The sequence below is a fragment of the Castor canadensis genome, chromosome X, assembly GCF_047511655.1.
Source record: "Castor canadensis chromosome X, mCasCan1.hap1v2, whole genome shotgun sequence".
Taxonomy (NCBI): Eukaryota; Metazoa; Chordata; class Mammalia; order Rodentia; family Castoridae; genus Castor; species Castor canadensis.
The window spans coordinates 69,548,133-69,567,753 of NC_133405.1; the positions used below are offsets into that span (position 1 = coordinate 69,548,133).

Below are 19,621 nucleotides of genomic sequence, written 5' to 3' on the forward strand. Positions count from 1 at the left end.
TTCTTTCCACACTACTGTCCTGCTCCCAGGAAAGAATATGACAGGCAAGTTAATAGCATACTCATATGTAAAATGAACTATAAATGTATTATTCTCACATTGGCATTTTCAGTTTATCAGTAATTGATAGAACAATAATGCCACCATTTTATAAATTAGCGGCCATTTTATCCTCAGGTCTCACCTCTTGGAAAATGGAGCCATTCCCAATAAACAAGCCCTGCCCTTTAACAAGATTTCCCTTGCTCCCACACAAGCTCCATCCAAGCTCCACCCCCATCAGGGACCCCTGCTCATGCATCAACCCCTTATCCTTCCTCTTCTATAAAAGGCCATGCCTGACCCAAACTCGCTCTCTTCCAGTGCCATCTTTCCTGGGTCAGCCAGATGGCTCGTGCCTGCCATTAAACCCTGCTCTTGGACGTGAGTTTTTCTCATTAGCTTTCTTTGTGAGTGGCATTTTTTCTAACAGTAATGAAATAGAAAAGGTCTAAAGGTAAAGGATTAAACTTAGAACTGCGTATGTATATGTGTGTGGGATAAGGGTGTTAAAAATTATTCAGTGACCCTTGTTGAAGATGGTAAGCAGACTTCGTTCAAGGGAGACTATCATGATAGGTGTAAGGACCACAGCAATGGGGTCCTATAGTGGAGGAAAGAGGTTGCTCTCAACTCTGAATATAGCACAGATAAGTGGGAATTTATAGCTAAGGAGAATTGTCAGTGAATGGAAAGTTACTAAGAAAAACATTAAACGTAAGGTAGGATTCTGATTAAACTGATGCAAAAAAATTTCTAGGGTGAACAGATGTCACCTGGGAGGAAGAAAAGGGTGATTAGATATTGAGGGTGGGAGTTCTTATTAAACTGACTTTGTAAGATTCTTGTTACAACTGTATTTTATAAGGAAGTTACCAGATAAGCTGAGATGTAATATTTGGTTAAGCAAAGAATTGGTGTCTGGTGTTACTATCTTCATAATAGCATTCTTTTCTTTTAAGGGTATGAAAGCATCTGGTTCCTTTCATTTTCTGTTCACTCATTCAAATGCTAAGTAAAAAAGATGATTAACAATATATGATAAGGAATTCCAAAGAATGGTTGTTATATTTTAACCCAAACTCAGAAATGGTTCTAGAATGAGCTCCAGACCATGCAGTAAAATGTTTCATTATTTTAGTCTGAGTACTTCAGGCATTTAGTAAATAAAAACCATATTTGTATAAATCACCTTCAAAAGTATATGTAAGGGATACACCCAAAAGAATGTGATTCAGGATATTATAAAGGCACCTGCACACCCATGTTTATTGCAGCACTATTCACAATAATCAAGTTATGGAAACAGCCAAGATGCCCCACTACTGATGAGTGGATTAAAAAAATGTGATATTTATGAACAATGGAATTTTACTCAGCCACAAAGAAGAAAGAAATTTATTCATTCACAGGAAAATGGATGGAACTGGAGAACATCATATTAAGTGAAGTTAGTCAGGCTCAGGAAAGCCAAAAACCACATGCTCTCCCTCATATGTGGATTAAAGACCGAAAACAAGTGCAGCAATGTTATCGGACATGTGCCACACGCTGAGGGGAAGCTGTGCATGGGAGAAATAGAGAAAGGGAAGGAAACAAAAAACTTGAATGTAGTTGATATGCTTACTGTATAAGAGTGAGTACAGTAATCTTAAACTGGCAGAGGCCACTATGGGAAGGGAACTAGGAAGTAATGAAGAGGTCTGGTAGAAATGAACCAATTTGGGTTATGATACACGTATGCATGGAAACAACTCAAGGAATCTCCCTGTATAGCTATCCTTATCTCAAACTAGCAAAACACTATGTTTTTCTTTTTATCTTCTATATTTTGTCTTCAACAAAATAAAAGAACAAGAGAGTGGAACAAGTTTTGCCTGGAGGTGGGGTGTGGTTGCGGTGGAGAGGGTGGGGGGGTGGGGAGGTGGTCCAATAATATATATACATATAAGTAAATGTAAAAAAAGATAAAATAAATTTTTTAAAAGTGTATGTTAAAAAAAAAGCTCTTGGTATTCATGCAGGACTTGTTTTTATTTATTACAGTTCCACAGAAGTAGAGATGCTCATTTGAGAGTAGTTTACACTGGTAAGGCCATTCTGTGAAACCATGTACTCAGCTGTTCTTTAAAGTAGCTTGTGAATCCACTGTGCTTCAGGCTGAGGAATAAAGTAGAAAGATGAAAATAAAAAGTAAAATTTCATTAATTATAGAGACTATCTGATATGCTAATGACTACACTAAACAAAATGTCATAGATGGAAGGAAACTAGGATATGGTTTTTCTTGTTGCTTCTTAAAAATGCAAGTCCTTGGACTCCATCCCAGATCTACCAACTCTCTGGAGTCCAGCAATGTGCCTGACAACAAGCCCCTGAGCGACTCTAATGACCAATGAAGAATGAGAAGTAACAAATGGTAATCTGTTCCTCACTAATTGGTTAAGCATCAAAGCCCATCAATGTCACATTGTTAGTCTAAGCTTTCACTACTTTAGCAGTCTAGAATTTTTTCAAATTGAAAATATAATGTAAAAATATATTAAAAGTAAATGATAGTACTTCCAAATGCCGCAACTTTAATACAAATATTTTCACAAGTATAGATTACTGTGTAGTCTTTGTCCACAAGTATATAGAATTTTTTCTTAGTTGCAATGTCAAAGTATTTTACCTGTTTCTTTCTTTTACCATTACAATCTTTTTCTTCTAAACCTCTGGTCTTCATCATTATCATTTAAATGAATGTATATTGTTGCTTCATATTTTGCTAAATCATTCTCCTAATTTTATAAATATAGCTTAATTCCAAAGTTTCTCTCTTACATTGCATTAATGATCATTCTGAAGAATTTTTTTCTTTAATGTTTTTTATCACAATCCATTTCTAATAGTGAAATTACTGTGTCAAATACTATTGTCTCATTTATGACTCTTCCTACATATCACCATGTTAGGCCCAGGGGAAGGGTAAGCCAGATTATTTCCTCTTTGCAGGCAGCAGTGAATAAATGTGCCCATCACTGAACATAAATAAAACATAGAATATTATATTTGATATATTCATATAATTAATATATATGATGTATTTTGTGAATTTATTAGATGATAAATGATCTCACAGGGTTGCTTTTATTGCTACCCATGGTCATGATGTTTTCATCATTTTGGAGTCAGTAAAGATTGAATGCAGGGCCTCACACATAGTAGGCAATAACTCTGTCTATGAGCCACACCCCAACCAATGATTTTGTTTCTTATAATTAATTCTTCCTGCATAAATTACATTTCTATTTTTGACCTTTTATTAAAAATATCTTGGTTTTATTTTCAGAAATGTGTCTCTTCACCAACAGTCTTGATTCACAGTTTTACTTCCCTACATCATGTTTCTCAAACAAATGGGACAAAGTGTTGGCTAGATATAGCATTAAATATATATGGGATAACTTCTACCTACATATTGTGTATAGAAATGCCACATTCTAAAGCATTTCACATTATCTCACATCCAAACATTTGACATTCACTCACTTAGATTTTTGGCTTTAAGATCTTATAGACTTCTGTTAAACTACAGTTATTATTAAATAAGTAATCAAGACAAATCTGACACCTTAGCGACATTCCCTGATTGACAGATCAGGGAATGGTAATATGTGATGGGATTTTTTTTCCATACAAGAAAGAATTTTAGAAAAGTCCAGAAAATACAGTATTGTATAAAGAAGGAAGATTTTGGAATTTGAGTTTGTTTTTGACAGTCAGAGGTCAACAAGAAGACATGAAACTTCATAGTGGATGAGGAGGAAGAGGTAGACTAATTGCATACTTGCTTATGGCACAGCAAATAGCAGCATAGTAACATGGTTTGAAACAGGAAAATATGTGATTAATAAAAGCATTGAAGAAGTTACCATGTTTATCTTCCTTCCATCTATTTTACAATTTAGTATTTCTTAAATAAATTTATTGTGGAGAGGTGACACAATATGCTATTACTGATGTTATGTCCCTTACATTTTTATCATGCCTACTATTGCAGTTCTTCCCTCAGTTAACACTATCTTTCAGCATCATAATCTAATGTTCCATCTCATAGTACAATTTTACAGTTGGTTAATTGGGTATTCATGGATAGATCCTTTTTTACTGCTTCTGCCTGTCAAAATCTTGCTGAACTTTCATGATTCAGGACAAATATTTTGAAAGAAAAAATAAATTCATGAAGTGGGCACATTAAAAATTCATACTACCTAGTTTCATGTGTTTATATTATTGCCCAGTAATTCATTTATTCCTTAATAATTGTAGAAGAAATGTTACATTTACTTATTCTACAAATATTGAATGCCAGTCACTTTTAAAGTTTCATATATATTAGTAAACAAAGCAAATAATTTGTCCTCATGTAGCTTACTTTATAACCAAAGGTATATAACATTTACAATCAACATAATAAATAAGTAAATTATATAGTAGAAGGAAAAAATTCTTTACTTATTGTTTAATGAGTGTTTTCATCCTAAATAAATGTTGAAGTTTATAAAATAACTAGTATTAAGGCTTATTCCACTTTTCTATTTTTAAGAAACAGGGTAGATGAGAAAAGAATGCAAAAGTTGAGTACTTATATATCGAGTATTCCTATTCTCTACTAAGACCACTTTCTTGTGTGAAGACAATTAAAACACAAGTTACAGACATTTTTATTTCTTGGGGATAAGAGTTTAAATTCTTTGAATGAAATAGGCAAATAAATGTGTGATTTCACTATTTAGCAGTATGCCTGACCCAGAATATTTTCTCAAACATTTTCTGATAGATGAAACAGAGAAAATAAGATGGGTGATTCAACTGACTACCACAAAAATCCCAGTATAAACTTTTAAATTATAAAATACAAGTGTATGGCTTGCTGTGGCAAAGTCTCAAATTTAAGCAATCAACAAATACCCATTAATCATCTTCAACAGCAATGCTCTTTGTGATATGGCTAATAAAAGATTTTGTTCCATGCTACTGAGGGTTTTTCAGTTTGTCTAGAAGACAATATTAATATCAACCCAACAAAGAACAAAGCATTGTAGTTTTTGAGGGGAAGTTATATTTGAGGACAATAACTCCAACAGAATGGAAAAATAATTGAAGGAAAAGATAGTAATATATATGAAGATATAAAGGCAATAACAGATGAAATAAAGGCATATAAAATGATGTGATATTTGTAAATTCTTTTTTAATCTCTTTCTTATTTAAATGTATGGAAACATTGTTATCATGAGTATTATTATTAATTGCAGAATATTTTACATGAATATCTCTTCCTACCCCATCTGCACATAATTGTACACATACAAATACTAGTAAATTATAGATTTAAATCACAAATCCACTTTTCCTGATTTCCTGCAAGTTAGAAATTGATTGGTTTAGTATATGGAATAAAACATATGTGTTTGGATGAGAGAATAGTCTAGGGATGTAGTTTTCTAAATGCATACAGAGAAGCAAGAATGGAAGTTATAATAATATAGGAACATAATCAGCATTGAATATCAAGACAGACTTTTTGAGAGTACGTGAAGAAAAGATAGCTCTAATTTAAAAAATTAATATATGATATGCAAATGCTAATCTGTACATGTATTATAAACCAAAAAAACCACTTTAGAATATAAGATCAAGGAGATTTCCACTCAAATAGAAGAAGAAACAGAAGCCCCTTGAGAAGGGCAAAGAAGAGAACAGAAAGGAGAAGAAATAGGAAGCAATGAATGAAAATGAGAAACTTATGGTCAAGACCTAATCATATCTATAGATGCCCTGAGTTTAACATGACAGAGGACATCTGTCCTACTATACTGAGCTCAGACAATGAATAAGTGAAAGCAAAGGAAAAAGGCCTATGATGCCCAAAAGTCATGCAAATACATTGCACCTCAACCAAATATCAAAGAGATCCAGAAAAGGAAGATACTATATGAAGCAAAAACTCCTTCTTCTAAAGTAAGTTATCAATATTTCTCCTCAAAATCAGACTATGTGGGAAAGGGAGATAGAAGAATTAATCTTCTAGATGAGAAAAAGAGAAACTACAAATTGACAGAGAACCCCAAGAAGATGAATTTATCCTGAAGGAGAGGGGATTTAATTACTTCTGGAAAGTTTTCTGACATCAGTAAGGATCAGGGCTCATGAAAAGTTTAGTTAAGATTCGTATTAAATAACTTAATTTTTGGATATCTGAATCTTGGTATGTTATATTTCCACCTGTCATGTCTGGATTTTTAAAATTGAGCTTTTAATATATTGGCCAACTTCCTAAGAAATGTCTCTATAATTCACTTAAATCTGTCCTTGTAGGAATTTTAGTCAAATTTATTTGTTTTCCCTTAGTATAGAACAGTTAACCATTTTTGTAAAATGATCCTATTTACAGGTAAATAAAATGTTTACTTAAACCACAATCCACTTCTCCCTGTTTTAGTTTAAAAAAAATTCCTTTCTCTTAAATACTTATCATTTGTTTTGCAACTCACGAGTTTTTTAAAGTGCTCTTCAAACACAACCTAACAGAACCTATGGGATACAGCAAAGGCAGTCCTAAGAGTAAAGTTTATAGTCATGAGTGCATACAGTAAAAGGACAGAAGGATCTCAAATAAGTGGCTTAATGTTACATCTCAAACTCCTAGAAAAACAAGAACAAGCAAAACCCAAATCTAGCAGAAGGAGAGAAATTATAAAAAATAAGGGCCAAAATTAATGAAATAGAGACCAAAACAACCATACAAAGAATTAACGAAACAAAAAGCTGGTTCTTTGAAGCAATAAACAAGATTGACAGACCCCTGGCAAATCTGACTACAATGAGGAGGGAAAAGACCCAAATCAGTAAAATCAGAAACACAAAAGTGGAGATAACAACACACCAGGGAAATCCAGGGAATCATCAGAGACTACTTTGAGAACCTATATTCCAATAAATTTAAAAATCTTGAAATGGACAAATTTCTAGATACTTATGACCATCCAAAACTGAACCAGGAGGGTATTAACCACCTAAACAGATCTATAACATGAAATGAAATTGAAGCAGCAATAAAGAGTCTCCCAAAAAAGAAAAGTCTAGGATCTGATGGATTCTCTGCTGAATTCTATCAGACCTTGAAAGAAGAACTAATTAATACCAACTCTCCTTAAACTTTTCCATGAAATATAAATGGAAGGAACACTGCCTAACTCATTCTATGAAGCCAGCATTACACTCATCCCAAAACCAGATGAAGACACCTCCAAAAGGAAGAACTACAGGCCAATCTCCTTAATGAACATTTATGCAAATATCCTCAATAAAATAAGGCAAATGAACCCAACAACATTTCAGAAGAATCATTCACCATGACCAAGTCAGGTTCATCCCAAAGATGCAGGGATGGTTCAACATAAGCAAATCAATAACCATAATACAGCACATTAATAGAAGCAAAGACAAAAACCACTTGATCACCTCAATAGATGCAGAAAAATCCTTTGATAAGATTCAAAACCACTTCATGATAAAAGCTCTAAGAAAACTAGGAATACAAGCCAACATCGTACTTAATGGAGAAAAACTGAAACCATTTCCCCTAAAATCAAGAATGAGACAAGGATGCCTACTATCCCCACTCCAATTCAACATAGTCCTGCAATTCAGAGCCAGAGCAATAAGGCGATAAGAAGTATTAAAAGGCATACAAATAGGTAAAGAAACTGTCAAAGTATCCCTATTTGTAGATGACAAGATCTTATACCTCAATGACCCAAAAAACTCTACGCAAAACCTCCTAGACACCATAAACACTTTCAGCAATGTGGCAGGATACAAAATCAACTTACAAAAATCATTAGCTTTTGTATATACCAACAATGAACAAATTGAAAAAGAATATATGAAAATAATTCCACTTAAAATGCCTCAAAAAAAGTAAATACTTAGGAGTAAACTTAACAAAGGATGTGAATGACCAACTACAAACCTCTGAAGAATGAGAATGAGGAAGACTACAGAAGGTGGAAAGATCTCCCATGCTCATGGGTTGGCAGAATCCATATAGTAAAAATGGCTATACTACGAAAAACAATCTACATGTTCAACACAATTCCCATCAAAATCCCAATGACATTCGTCACAGAGATTGAGAAATCTATCCTAAAGTTCATTTGGAAACACAAGAGATCATGAATAACCAAGGCAATACTGAGCAAAAGGAACAATGTTGGAGGTATCACAATACCTGAGTTCAAAGTATATTACAGAGCCATAGCAATAAAAATAGCATGGTACCGGCACAAAAACAGATATGAAGACCAGTGGAACAGAATAGAAGACCTGGATATGAATCCACACAGCTATGCCCACCTTATTTTTGAGCAAGGTGCCAAAAACATATGATGGAGAATATACAGCCTTTCAACAAATGCTGCTGGGAAAGGTGGTTATCTGCCTACAGAAAACTGAAATTAGATCCATGTTTATCACCCTGTACTAGTACCAACTGAAAGTGGATTAAGGACCTTAACATCAGATCTGAAACTCTGAAGTTAGTATAGGACGGAGCAGGAAACACTCTGGAAGTAATAGGTATAGGCAAGGACTTCTTCAGTAGAACTCCAGCAGCTCAGCAACTAGGAGAAAGGATGGACAAATGGGACTACATGAGATTAAAAAGCTTCTGCACAGAAAAGGAAATGGTCTCTAAACTGAAGAAACCACCCACAGAGTAGGTAAAAATATTTGCTGGTTATACATTGGACAAAGGACTGATAAGCAGAATATACAGGGAGCTCAAAAAAGTATACTCCGCCCAAATCAATGAACTAATAAAGAAGTGGGCAAGTGAACTAAACAGAAATTTTTCAAAGAAGAAATCCAAATGGTCAAAAAACACATGGAAAAATGCTCACCATCCCTGGCCATAAAGGAAATGCCACACTAAGATTGCACCTCACCCCTGGTAGAATAGCTATCATCCAAAACACCAACAACAATGAATGTTGGTGAGGATGTGGGAAAAAAGGAACCCACATACACTGCTGGTGGGAATATAAGCTAGCACATTCACTTTGGAAAACAATATGGAGGCTTCTTAAAAACTAAACATAGATCTGTGATATAATCCATCAATACCACTCCTGGGGATATACCCAAAGGAATGTGACTCAGGTTACTCCAAAGGCACCTGCACACTCATGTTTATTGCAGCACTATTCACAATAGCCAAATTATGCAAACAGCCAAGATGCCCCACTACCAATGAACGTATTAAGAAAACATGATATTTATGTACAATGGAATTTTACTCAGCCACAGAGAATGAAATTTTGTCATTTGCAAGTAAAAGGATGGAACTGGAGAACACCATTTTAAGCAAAGTTAGTCAGGCTCAGAAGGCCAAAAATCGTATGTTCTCCTTCATGTGCAGACTTTAGGCCTAAAACAAATGCAGTGATAGTATTGGGTATGGGTCACACGCTAAGGGGAGAACATGTACAGGAAGAATAGGGAAAGGGAAGGAAACCTAAAACTTGAATGTGTTTGATGTGCCCACTGTATAGGAGTGAATAAAGTAATCTTAAACTGGCAGATGCCACTATGGGAAGGTGACCGGGAAGTAGTGAAGAGGTCTGGTAGAGATGTACCAATTTGGGTTGTCATACACATGAGCTTGGAAGCAATGCTAGGAATCTCTCTGTATAGCTATCTATAACTCAAGCTTGCAAAAATGCTATGTCTTTCTTATTATCGCTTATGTTTTCTCTTCAAAAAATTTGGAGAAGAGGACAGAACAGGTTCTGCCAGGAAGTGAGGGGGTGGAGGTGAGAAGGAGGGGGTAGGTGCAGGGGGAGAGATGGCCCAATGTATGCACATATGAATAAATGAATAAACAATAAAAAATAATGTGTTCTTCATCCTTCTTACCCCTGAATCTCAAACATGGCCAATATTATATTAAAAGAAAACCATTATTTGGAGAATATTATGTATTCAGATTTTTAAAATGTTTCTCTTTGAAATCCAATTTGGCTTAAAAATAAAATAGGTATAAACATACCAAAGGAGCATATCTTGGTTTTGGAGGTGGAGGCGGTATCTTGCACCGACAGAGACGTTTGACCTTAGGTGATGCTAGAAAAGGCTCACAAGGAGGGAGTGGTGGTCTTTGTCTTGATGGAAGAACTCTACCTACAGTTATTTTTTTGCCTGTTTCATCAAAAGTAGTCTTTTTGGATGACATTCTAAATCCTATCCTTCCTTCTGATACTACTTTCTTCAAATCTGTGGATGGGCCATCTGAATCATCAGCTTTCTTTTGAGATTTGGCTTGTGAACCTTTGATCACTGTGGCTTTCTTTGTACCTGCCTTGGAAGACTCATCAGATTCAGCATCAGTAGATACCGTGTCCTTCTTTGCATCCTTCTTGTCCTCCTTTTTGGCACCTTTCTTTTCTTTTGACTCTTTCTTAACCTTCTTTAACTCCAAATCAGTCTCACTTTCAGTTGACTCTGCCATCTTCTTTGTATCTTTCTTTTTGTCACTTTTTTTTTTCTTCTCATCTTTCTTACGATCTTTTGAATCACCTTCAGATTCAGAGTCAGCATCAGTAGACTCTGCATCTTTCTTGCCAGGTTTCTTTTTATCATCTTTCTTTTCCTTCTTTTCATATTTCTTACCCTTCTTTGACTCCACTTCAGATTCAGAATCAGTAGAGACTGCATCTTTCTTTGCATCTTTCTTCTTTCCATCTTTCTTTGAACCTTTCTTATCTTTCTTTGTATCTTTTGAGTCTCCAGATTCTGTATCACTAGACTCTGCCTTCTTCTTTACATCTTTTTTCTTGTCATCTTTCTTAGTATCTTTCTTATCTTTCTTTGCATCTTTTGACTCTCCAGTTTCTGCATCACTAGACTCTGCATTCTTCTTTGCGTCTTTTTTCTTGTCATCTTTCTTTGAACCTTTCTTATCCTTCTTTGCATCTTTCTTTGCATCTTTTGTTTCTCCAGATTCAGCATCAGAGCTCTTCTTTGCATCCTTCTTTGTGTCCTTCTTTGGAGATTTCTTTGAATTGTTCTGTGAGTAATTTGTTAACCATGTATCCACATTTGTGGATTCCGTACCAGACTCCTCTAAACATACCACATTCACATTCACACTAGTTATTGAGCAAGTTTCTGGTTTGTTATCAGAATTTTCTTTTAAGACTTTCTTAAAATCTTTCTTTTGATTGTTTCTAGTACATATGGATTCACTATCTGTCTCCTTGGAATTTTTTGAATCTTTTTTATCTTTTTTTGACTCTAACTTTGAGACTGCCTTAGAAGCTGTGGATGCAGGATTTGTTTCTGATTTGGATTTTGACTTCTTAAATAGTTTGCTTTCATGTGATGATTTTGATGAAGTTTTACCTGATTTATTTCTTCTTTCATGTTTGTCATCTTTTACCATTTTCTTGAATTCTGAATTTGTTGCATGCAGGCCAGATTTTTTCTTGGACTCTTCCTTCAAAGTTGTTCTTTTTGTACCGTTTTCAGACCTTTTAGCTTCTGCTTTTATAGGATGGATATTGGGAGAATGAGGGTGTGTGAATGGAGCTTTTATCTTGACAGCTAGAGAAATGGATGGTTTTTGAAAAATTTTTCTTAAAGAATGCCTTATCCATGTATGAGCTGGCTTTTGATCTTTCTCTGTTTCTTTTTCATCTTGCCTCTGAAAAGATATGTTAAAATTATGCTATGAATTTGTGAATGAGTTGTATTTTTATGTTGTAAACAGAGTTTATTTTTTCACCAAGTATTTAATATTGGAAAATAATTACTGGTTTTTCTCAATTGTGTATGTGTGTGTGTGTGTGTGTGCAAAAACTCTCCTTAAGCTTCCCTTAACAATTCATATTATGATTCAAAAAGGCCCACAATGATCCATGACATTCTAGGGCTTGTCTTCCAACTAACAGTGAATTCCTTTTGAAGTTCCATTTGAAATATTTTGCACACCCGTCCTCCCAAAGTTAGTCAGACATAAGATGAGTTCCTTGAAGTTTGTCATGAAAATTCTTGTTACAGTTGTAGGTAATATTTAGGCCTTCCCTGATTTCCATTCCTATTTTCAAGTTGTCAGATCCACTTGAGGACCTGAGACCCCCTGCAGTGAAATACTGCAGAAACAAGAAAATAAACAAACATTTCCTCTACATTAATTTGTGTTGCACCATTTTGATTTATTTTCAATTCAAAGTGAGATATTTAGCAAATCTGGTTGTTCTATGTGGCCACAATGACTAATTTTGGATTTGCCTCTTATACTATTTCAGGTATCCAGTAGGCCCCAACAATGAAATTGCCATAGGTGATACAAAGGGAGATTATGAACAGAAGCATAAAACCTGGATCACTAAACATATATTAAATGTCTTTGAATAAATGCATTGAATGTAACTTTGTTTTGGGAGATTCTTTAAGATATTTTTGTATCACATACTACAATCCATGCATGCAAATTTTTCTTTTAGCTAATTGATATAACTCCACTTTACAGAAGCAATAGAAAATGTAAATCTCCTTATATAAAGTATCCTGAATTTCAGATTAAAGAAGATACAGGTCTTGAAACTTTAAGATTAACTAGTGCTCTAAGATTCAAATTTTAGATATGTTTTCAGATGATAAGCATTTCCTGATAGGTACCACCGGTTGCAACATTAGGTTCTCCAGCTTGCCTAACTTAGTAGCTACATGACTTTGATGTAGAGTATCACATATAAATAAAAGTTTAATGTGAAACGAATGGTAGCAATCTGTTTTGCAGAGAATTATGAATTTAAAAAACTGATTCTAGAAAATAAAATTCAGTTTATATATGCCTTATTTATATTTATGTATTGTATAAACTTAGATTTAGTTCAAAAATGATCTTTTTTCAACACTTACAGGAACTGTGATTTGTAATTCTGAAGGTCTTGATCTCTCTTTTTTACCTAGCATAGGTGGTTTTGGAAATATCAAAGTAAAGTATTCTTGATCCTGTGATTTTACAGCAGTTTCACCGACTAAAATGAGAAAGGAGAGTAAGCAAGTTGGAGTTAAGAGGTAGATTGAATAATTGCTTAAATATTTTTGAATATGAAACATATAATTTAAATCAAACTAAGTTATAACTCAAAATACAGCTTTTATTTTTAGAGATTCTAGTTTATTTGTAATGCAATTAGGGAAAGTAAAGATCAATTTTGCCAGTTAGCACTGAATTATGTTTAAAATATCTTTTGTAAATTTATTTTTTACGTTAAATCAATTTCATGTATTTTTCCTAAATCATGATGGTAAAATAGTAAGAATGAAAAATAAAGATTCTCTGTTTTCTTTCAAATGCCTCCATTCTATCCTGTGTCTTGATTTCTTATTCTTATGTCATCTTGTTTAGATGGCAGACAATATTATTTCTTCTACACTTCCTATAATAACTAGCAGAATACTAAACATAAAGTAATCTGTAAAATTCTTGATTATTAGAACTGAGTGTTTTAGCACTCTCCTAATATCAATGGCATCCTAAGTTACAGAAATTAGGGCTATAGGCCCAAATTCTGCATTTAGTTCTAGAAACTCTTGTATGTAGAATTGCATGCACACACTTTAAGGCATTCAGAATTGAGTACTAAAGATCAAACTGTATGGAAACTATGTCACTAGAGGAACTGGGTACAAAATTCAAGGGAGCTCTTCTGAAGATAAGAAGCTGATAAAATATGTGATTGCTCTATGAAGATAGTTAAAGAGCTGCTATATAAGAGAATTATGTAGTGCTTACTATGCTCCAGATTATGTTCTAAGTACCTTATACAAGTCAACTCATGTATAGCATTGTATGCAAATTTCAGCTCAATATGTTAAGAACTTTCCTGAACTTGCACCTATTCAACAGATCAGTGGTTCACTAACTAATTTCATATCTATTAACTATATTTGCCTTCTCCAATTTAGATTTTGTAATTGTGAAGTTTGAATAGAAGGAGAATGTATGAAAGCAAAATTGGTTAATCATATGAAGAGAACAAACTAAATCTTTAATTTAAAATCAGATTATACAAAGTTACATCACATGCCCCAACATACACATATATCAATACACATACACATGTCTATGTAAATTTTAACAATAATTCAAGACAGTTTTTGCTTTATCATATTTAAGAGTATACTAATCATTTGTTGAAAAATTAATTTTGAAAGGGAAAAAATGAATTTCAAAGACTGTATTCTTACTCAGATAGGAATTAGCATATATTCTGATGTTTACTTCTTGCCTGTAAAAATAAAGAAAATGTTTTAATGGAATTTATACTATGGGTAATCATCATCACTATGAATAGTGTTTCAGTAGCAACACTTTGAAATCTCTTATGCATTCTCATCATCAAGTTCTTAAACATAAAACAAAATAAAACAGTGAAATGTATTTACATTTGAGTCAAACTATTTTCGCTTCCTAAGTAAAGCTGTAGTACCCAGCACAAAGCCTATCTCATATTCATCATTAAATAAATACTTACATATTACAAAGTTTAAAGACACTGAGTAATAAAATATTGAATCCAGTGGTTTCCAACTAGAGCTAAAAATCAGAATTACTTTTGCTTTTTTTGAAAATCAAATTTTGTTTTTGATTTATCATGCACTAATAATATGTGGGAATTTCATTGTCATAATTCCATTCATGTGTACAGTATACCTTGAAGAAGTTAACCCCCTGCATTATATTCCCATTCTTCCTCTCCTTCTTACCCCCCCACTCTTTCAAACAGTCTTTGGTGGGTATCATTATGCTCTCTCCATAAACACACACACATAAACACACACACACACACAAACACACACATATACACACACACATATAAACACAAACACATCTGAGAACTGATCCTTGACCCATGAATCAGAATCTTTAGGTTGGGTTAATCAAGTGTGCATTTAAGAATTCTCCCATATGATGTTGGTACTCAGATACTTAGCTGTGGTTAATAACTACTACTCTGAATATTCTTGAAAACAGAAATTTTGTAAATTTTTATAAACAGATTTTATAAATAGCTCAACTTTTCTCTCATTTTCCAATGAAATTGATCAGTGACTTACTAATTTGTGGTAAGACTAAATTAATTCAATAGAGTAGCTAGAAGATATGACAAGCTTCATCTCTGGAAATTTAATATGTTATTACACTGCCATACTGGCTGAATAGCTACCTTCCATACTCCTGGAGAAAAATCTTGTTCTAGAATTGATTTTTTCTAAAGTTGTGTTTTCTAAATTTTCCATTTCAAAATTTTTTATTAGTAAACCATTTTAAGCACATCAACTCATTTTTATGCACGCATAATTTACAATTTATTGTAAGCCTTGCATTAGAAATCATGCTTTAATATTTGTTGGCCCTGGAGACTCAGTCCAGGCCTATCCCACCATCAAGCTGGCCTTAACTGCCTCAAACTGCAGAATTTCCCCAGCACCAGGACAGCCCCCACAGACTCAAGCTCCAGGTCTGATTCATTAACAGGCTGCACACTCACTGTCCTAGTCACCAGTTAAGCACTTAGATCTTGTTAATGCTTTGGCTCCAGATATCAGACTGCTCCCAGTACTGGTCTGGCCCCCATATACCCAAATTTCAGGCTTGCCATAGTCCCAGGGTGGCTTCTACAGTCAAAGACTCCAAGAGGGCTCTCATAAATCCAGGCCCAGGCTGGCCCCTGAAGCTACAGGCATCAGGCCAGTATCCATAGATCTAGACTTCAGGCCAGTCCCCATGAATATGGACTAGAGGGCCAGCCAGTACAAGTCCAACCTCTGAAGTCCTAGACTGGCTAGCTTAGTGTTAGGCCAGATGACATTGCCCAAGCCTTCAGGCTCACACAACTGCTAGGCCAACACTCACAGTTCAAAACTCCATGCTAGGACCCTTGAGCCCAGCCTCCATCCCCACATTATCACCAGGATGACACTCGTGGACTGTGCCCCTGATCTAGCATGTGACTGCTCATACCAAACTAGCATCTGTAGATCAAGCCTTCAGAGAGAGTTCCCAAGACTCAGAATCAAGGGCTGCCCAGTTCCAGGCAGGGCTTCTGAGCCCTGGACTATAGGCCAACCCATGCAACTCTACATTCTAGCAGATTTGGGTCCAGCCTGATTCCATTAGATTCCAAATGCCAGGATGACCATCGTGTGCCAGGCCACATGACCACACTTATGTACCCAGGTTCCAAGTTATCTTCCATGACCCCATGCTCCAGACCTGTAATCATGGACTCAGCTTCTAGGCCAGTCCCTGCAAGTACAGGCTATAGGTATTCCCAGGACCAACCTAGGTCCTATGGTAGAGATTTCAGGTTAGCCTAAGTACCTGTCTTACCCACATGGTCTCAGGATTCAGAAATAAGCTAGAGACAGGCCAGACCCCACAATCTAAGACCCTAAACCTATATGCATGCATCTTGCCTCCAACCCCATTCCAGCACCAGGTTAGTACTTGAAAACCTCAGATACAGGCATGAATCTATTACTACAGGCATTAGGCTGGCATGTCCGGGCCCTGTCTCCAGACTAACCCTTATAGTCACAAACTATAGGCCAACTCAGTGCCAGGCTAGACTCTGTGGCTTCCAACTGGTCCTTTGGACTGTGTTCCAACAGAAACACAGTCTCAAGGCCCATGCAAGTAGATTCTGGCACTGAGCCAGCCCCATGGACCCAGGCACCAAAAATTTCCTTGAAGAACCAGGATTTGGGCTATATTCACAGACCCAGCCTCCAGATTGGCCTCCCTCACTCAGGCAATAGGATTTTCCAAATATCAGGTCAGAAAAACACTCTAGGCTATTCCAAATGACCATAGGTACTAGGCAGTCATGGTCCAGACTTTATACTCAAAATGCATGATCTTCTTGGAGACCCTGACATTTAGGGACGACCATGCAGAGTGAGGCTTTAGGATGTCCTCTAAAGATCCATGCCATGGAATGAGCATGGTGAGCCTCTATGGATCCAGGCCACAGGCCCATACCCACATACTCAGGCTCCTAGCCCACCCCAGTGCATTATAGCCCCTATGGACACAAGCTCAAAGCTGACCTCCATGGACTCAAGTTCAAGGGACATCCCAGCACCTCACCATCCCCTACAGATTCAGGTTCATGTTTCATTCCAGTACTAGGTCAGATCCTGTGGACCTAGGCTTCACACCAAGTCCCATAGACTAGGCTCCAAGGTTACCTCCATGATCCCAGGAATCAGGTCCACATACCTGTTGACCCAACCACTGAGCCAGCCTGTATGAGAACTACAGTAGCAAGAAACACAATGCTGACATAGAGAACTTCAATAACAGAATGCATCAAGCAGAAAGAAGGATCAATGATTGGTGAAGGCAGGTCATATTAAATTGGTAATCAATGAAACAAAAAGAAAAACAACTGAAACAGTAAAAATTACTATTAGAGCTATGAAATCCTATCAAGCAACCAATATGCATTTTATTGGTGCTCCAGAAAGAGCCAAGAAAGTGGAAGGGACAGAAGCTTATTTAAAGAAATAAGGATTTTTGGTCTTCTGAGCCTGTTCTCTAGTCAAAAATCATATATCCTCCCTCATATGTGGACTTTAGATCTAGGGCAAGTACAGAAATGTGGTTGGACTTGGATCACATGACAAGGGGAAAGCGCATATGGGATATATGGGAATAAGTAGAAAACCCAAAACATGAAAGTATTTGATATCCCCACTCTAGAAGAACTAATACAGAAACCTTAAAGTGTCAGAGGTCAACATGAGAAGGGGATCAGGAACCAGTATAAAGATCAGTTAGAGATGAATCAACGTGGGTTGTAACACATTTGTACATGAAAGCAATGGTAGGAATCTCTCTATATAGCTATCCTTAACTCAAATAGCAAAAAATACTTTTGTCTTCCTTATTATGCTTATGTCTTCTCTTCAACAAAATTATAGATAAGGGCAGAACAGGTTCTGCCTGGGAGCTAGTGGGGAGAGGAGGAGAAGTTGGGGGAGAGGGGCAGGGGGGAGAAATGACCCAAACAATGTGTGCACATGTGAATAAATGAATAAAAAAAAGAAATAAGTACAGAAAATTTCTCATATCTGGAGAGGGAGAGAAATGAACACACAATTCCAGAATGTCCAAACAACCACAAATAGATTTGACATAAAGAGATCTTCATGAAGACATATAACTAAGGTCTCAAAAGCCAAAGATGAGATAAAAATTGAAAACAGCAAGAGAAAAACAACTTATGTTAAAACATATAAACAAGTTTCTTAGTATAAATAAAGAATAAATCACAAGTGTGGAGCAAGATGGTGGATTAGAAACATTACCCATTTAACTCTGAAGTAGATGAGTCTAGGTAACAAATGAGAGATTATCTTCTGAAGAAAGAGAAGAAAAGAGTCAAGGACCATGCAAGAGGTGACAGGATAGCTGAAAATCATAGAGAAATAAGTAATAGAGAAAAGTAGAAAATATTCCAAAACTCAACTCTTATTCCCAGATGCCAAACTCACAGCCATAAGGTAATTCAGATGACTCTGGCAAAAGACCAGACATGCTAGCTGCAGGATAATCTCACATTTGATGAAAGCATTAAGCCCAGTGCAGGGACTTCATGTGACATTGACTGCTCCAATGTAGCCAACTAGCTTCAGGAAAAATAGTCGTTTTGTTACTCCTCTTATCTCAGAGAGCTATAGCTCTCATTTTGATAGAAAGCCTATTGTTAGAGTCTGAGATGTTCTGGGGACTTGAAAACAAGGAACAATCACAGAATTTGGAATATTCTGTCAGTGTCTGGGTGGAAGATAGCTAGAAGAGTTGGTCATTGAGAGAGAGGGTCTGATGTGGCCCTATTGGGAAGTTTAAGCAGTAGAGTGCTCAGGCAGTGATGGATATGGTGGCTGTTGGCTCTGCCCTCTCTGACAAGGAATAAGTCCCATTAACTGAGGATAATTGAGGAAACAAAGCACTGAGTCCACAGCTCATGGAGTGCTTGACCTCCAAGAGCTGCCTTCTGCCTATGTGTATATGTTATCAGGCAGGATTGAGAGCTCTAAGGCCCCATCCAATGAATCACATGATATCCGTAGCCCTCCCTACTCAGAGTGTTGAACTGCTGGCAGGGTCTGGATATAGAGACTGGCCTCTGGGAACTGCCTTCCAGCTGTGTGCATTTGTAGTCAAATGAGACTGAGAGCTCTGAGCCCAGGTCCTGAGAGCCACATGATTTCTCCAGTCTCCTCTCTCCTATAGGATAGGAACTCCTGGGTAAAGTCTTAAACCACTGAATATATACCCAGAGTACCCAGGTCCCTCCGTTATCTGCCTGCAGTACAGTTCTCTGTTTGCTTCCCCCAGTTTCTTATCATTCAAGGAACAACTATAAGCTTGGATTCTTGCTGTCACTGGTAAACAAACTGTGAGACTTGTGGAGCAGGTGGGAACGTGCAAAGCCCACAGGCCCCAAAGTTC

At 36.1% G+C, this 19,621-nt stretch overlaps 1 protein-coding gene across 1 annotated transcript; it reads right to left on the bottom strand.

The window, feature by feature from the left end:
* Positions 1-2,166: 2,166 nt before the first annotated feature.
* On the bottom strand, positions 2,167-16,385 carry Cylc1 (cylicin 1). The gene is made up of 5 exons (XM_074062254.1): positions 16,336-16,385; positions 14,347-14,387; positions 13,012-13,130; positions 10,139-11,791; positions 2,167-2,199 (listed from the first exon to the last, which is right to left on the bottom strand). The coding sequence occupies exons 1-5, from the start codon at positions 16,383-16,385 to the stop codon at positions 2,167-2,169; spliced, it is 1,896 nt and encodes a 631-aa protein (XP_073918355.1).
* Positions 16,386-19,621: the final 3,236 nt, after the last annotated feature.

Bases quoted from the DNA above. Each gene is read 5' to 3' on its own strand.
- Cylc1 (XM_074062254.1), bottom strand. From the start codon at position 16,385: ATGATTACAGGTCTGGAGCATGGGGTCATGGAAGATAACTTGGAACCT. The intron at 14,388-16,335 runs GTACATAAGTGT...TTATTTTTACAG, and splicing joins GAAGATAACTTGGAACCTGG to GCAAGAAGTAAACATCAGAA. The intron at 11,792-13,011 runs GTAAGTGTTGAA...ATATCTTTTCAG, and splicing joins AATTACAAATCACAGTTCCT to AGGCAAGATGAAAAAGAAAC.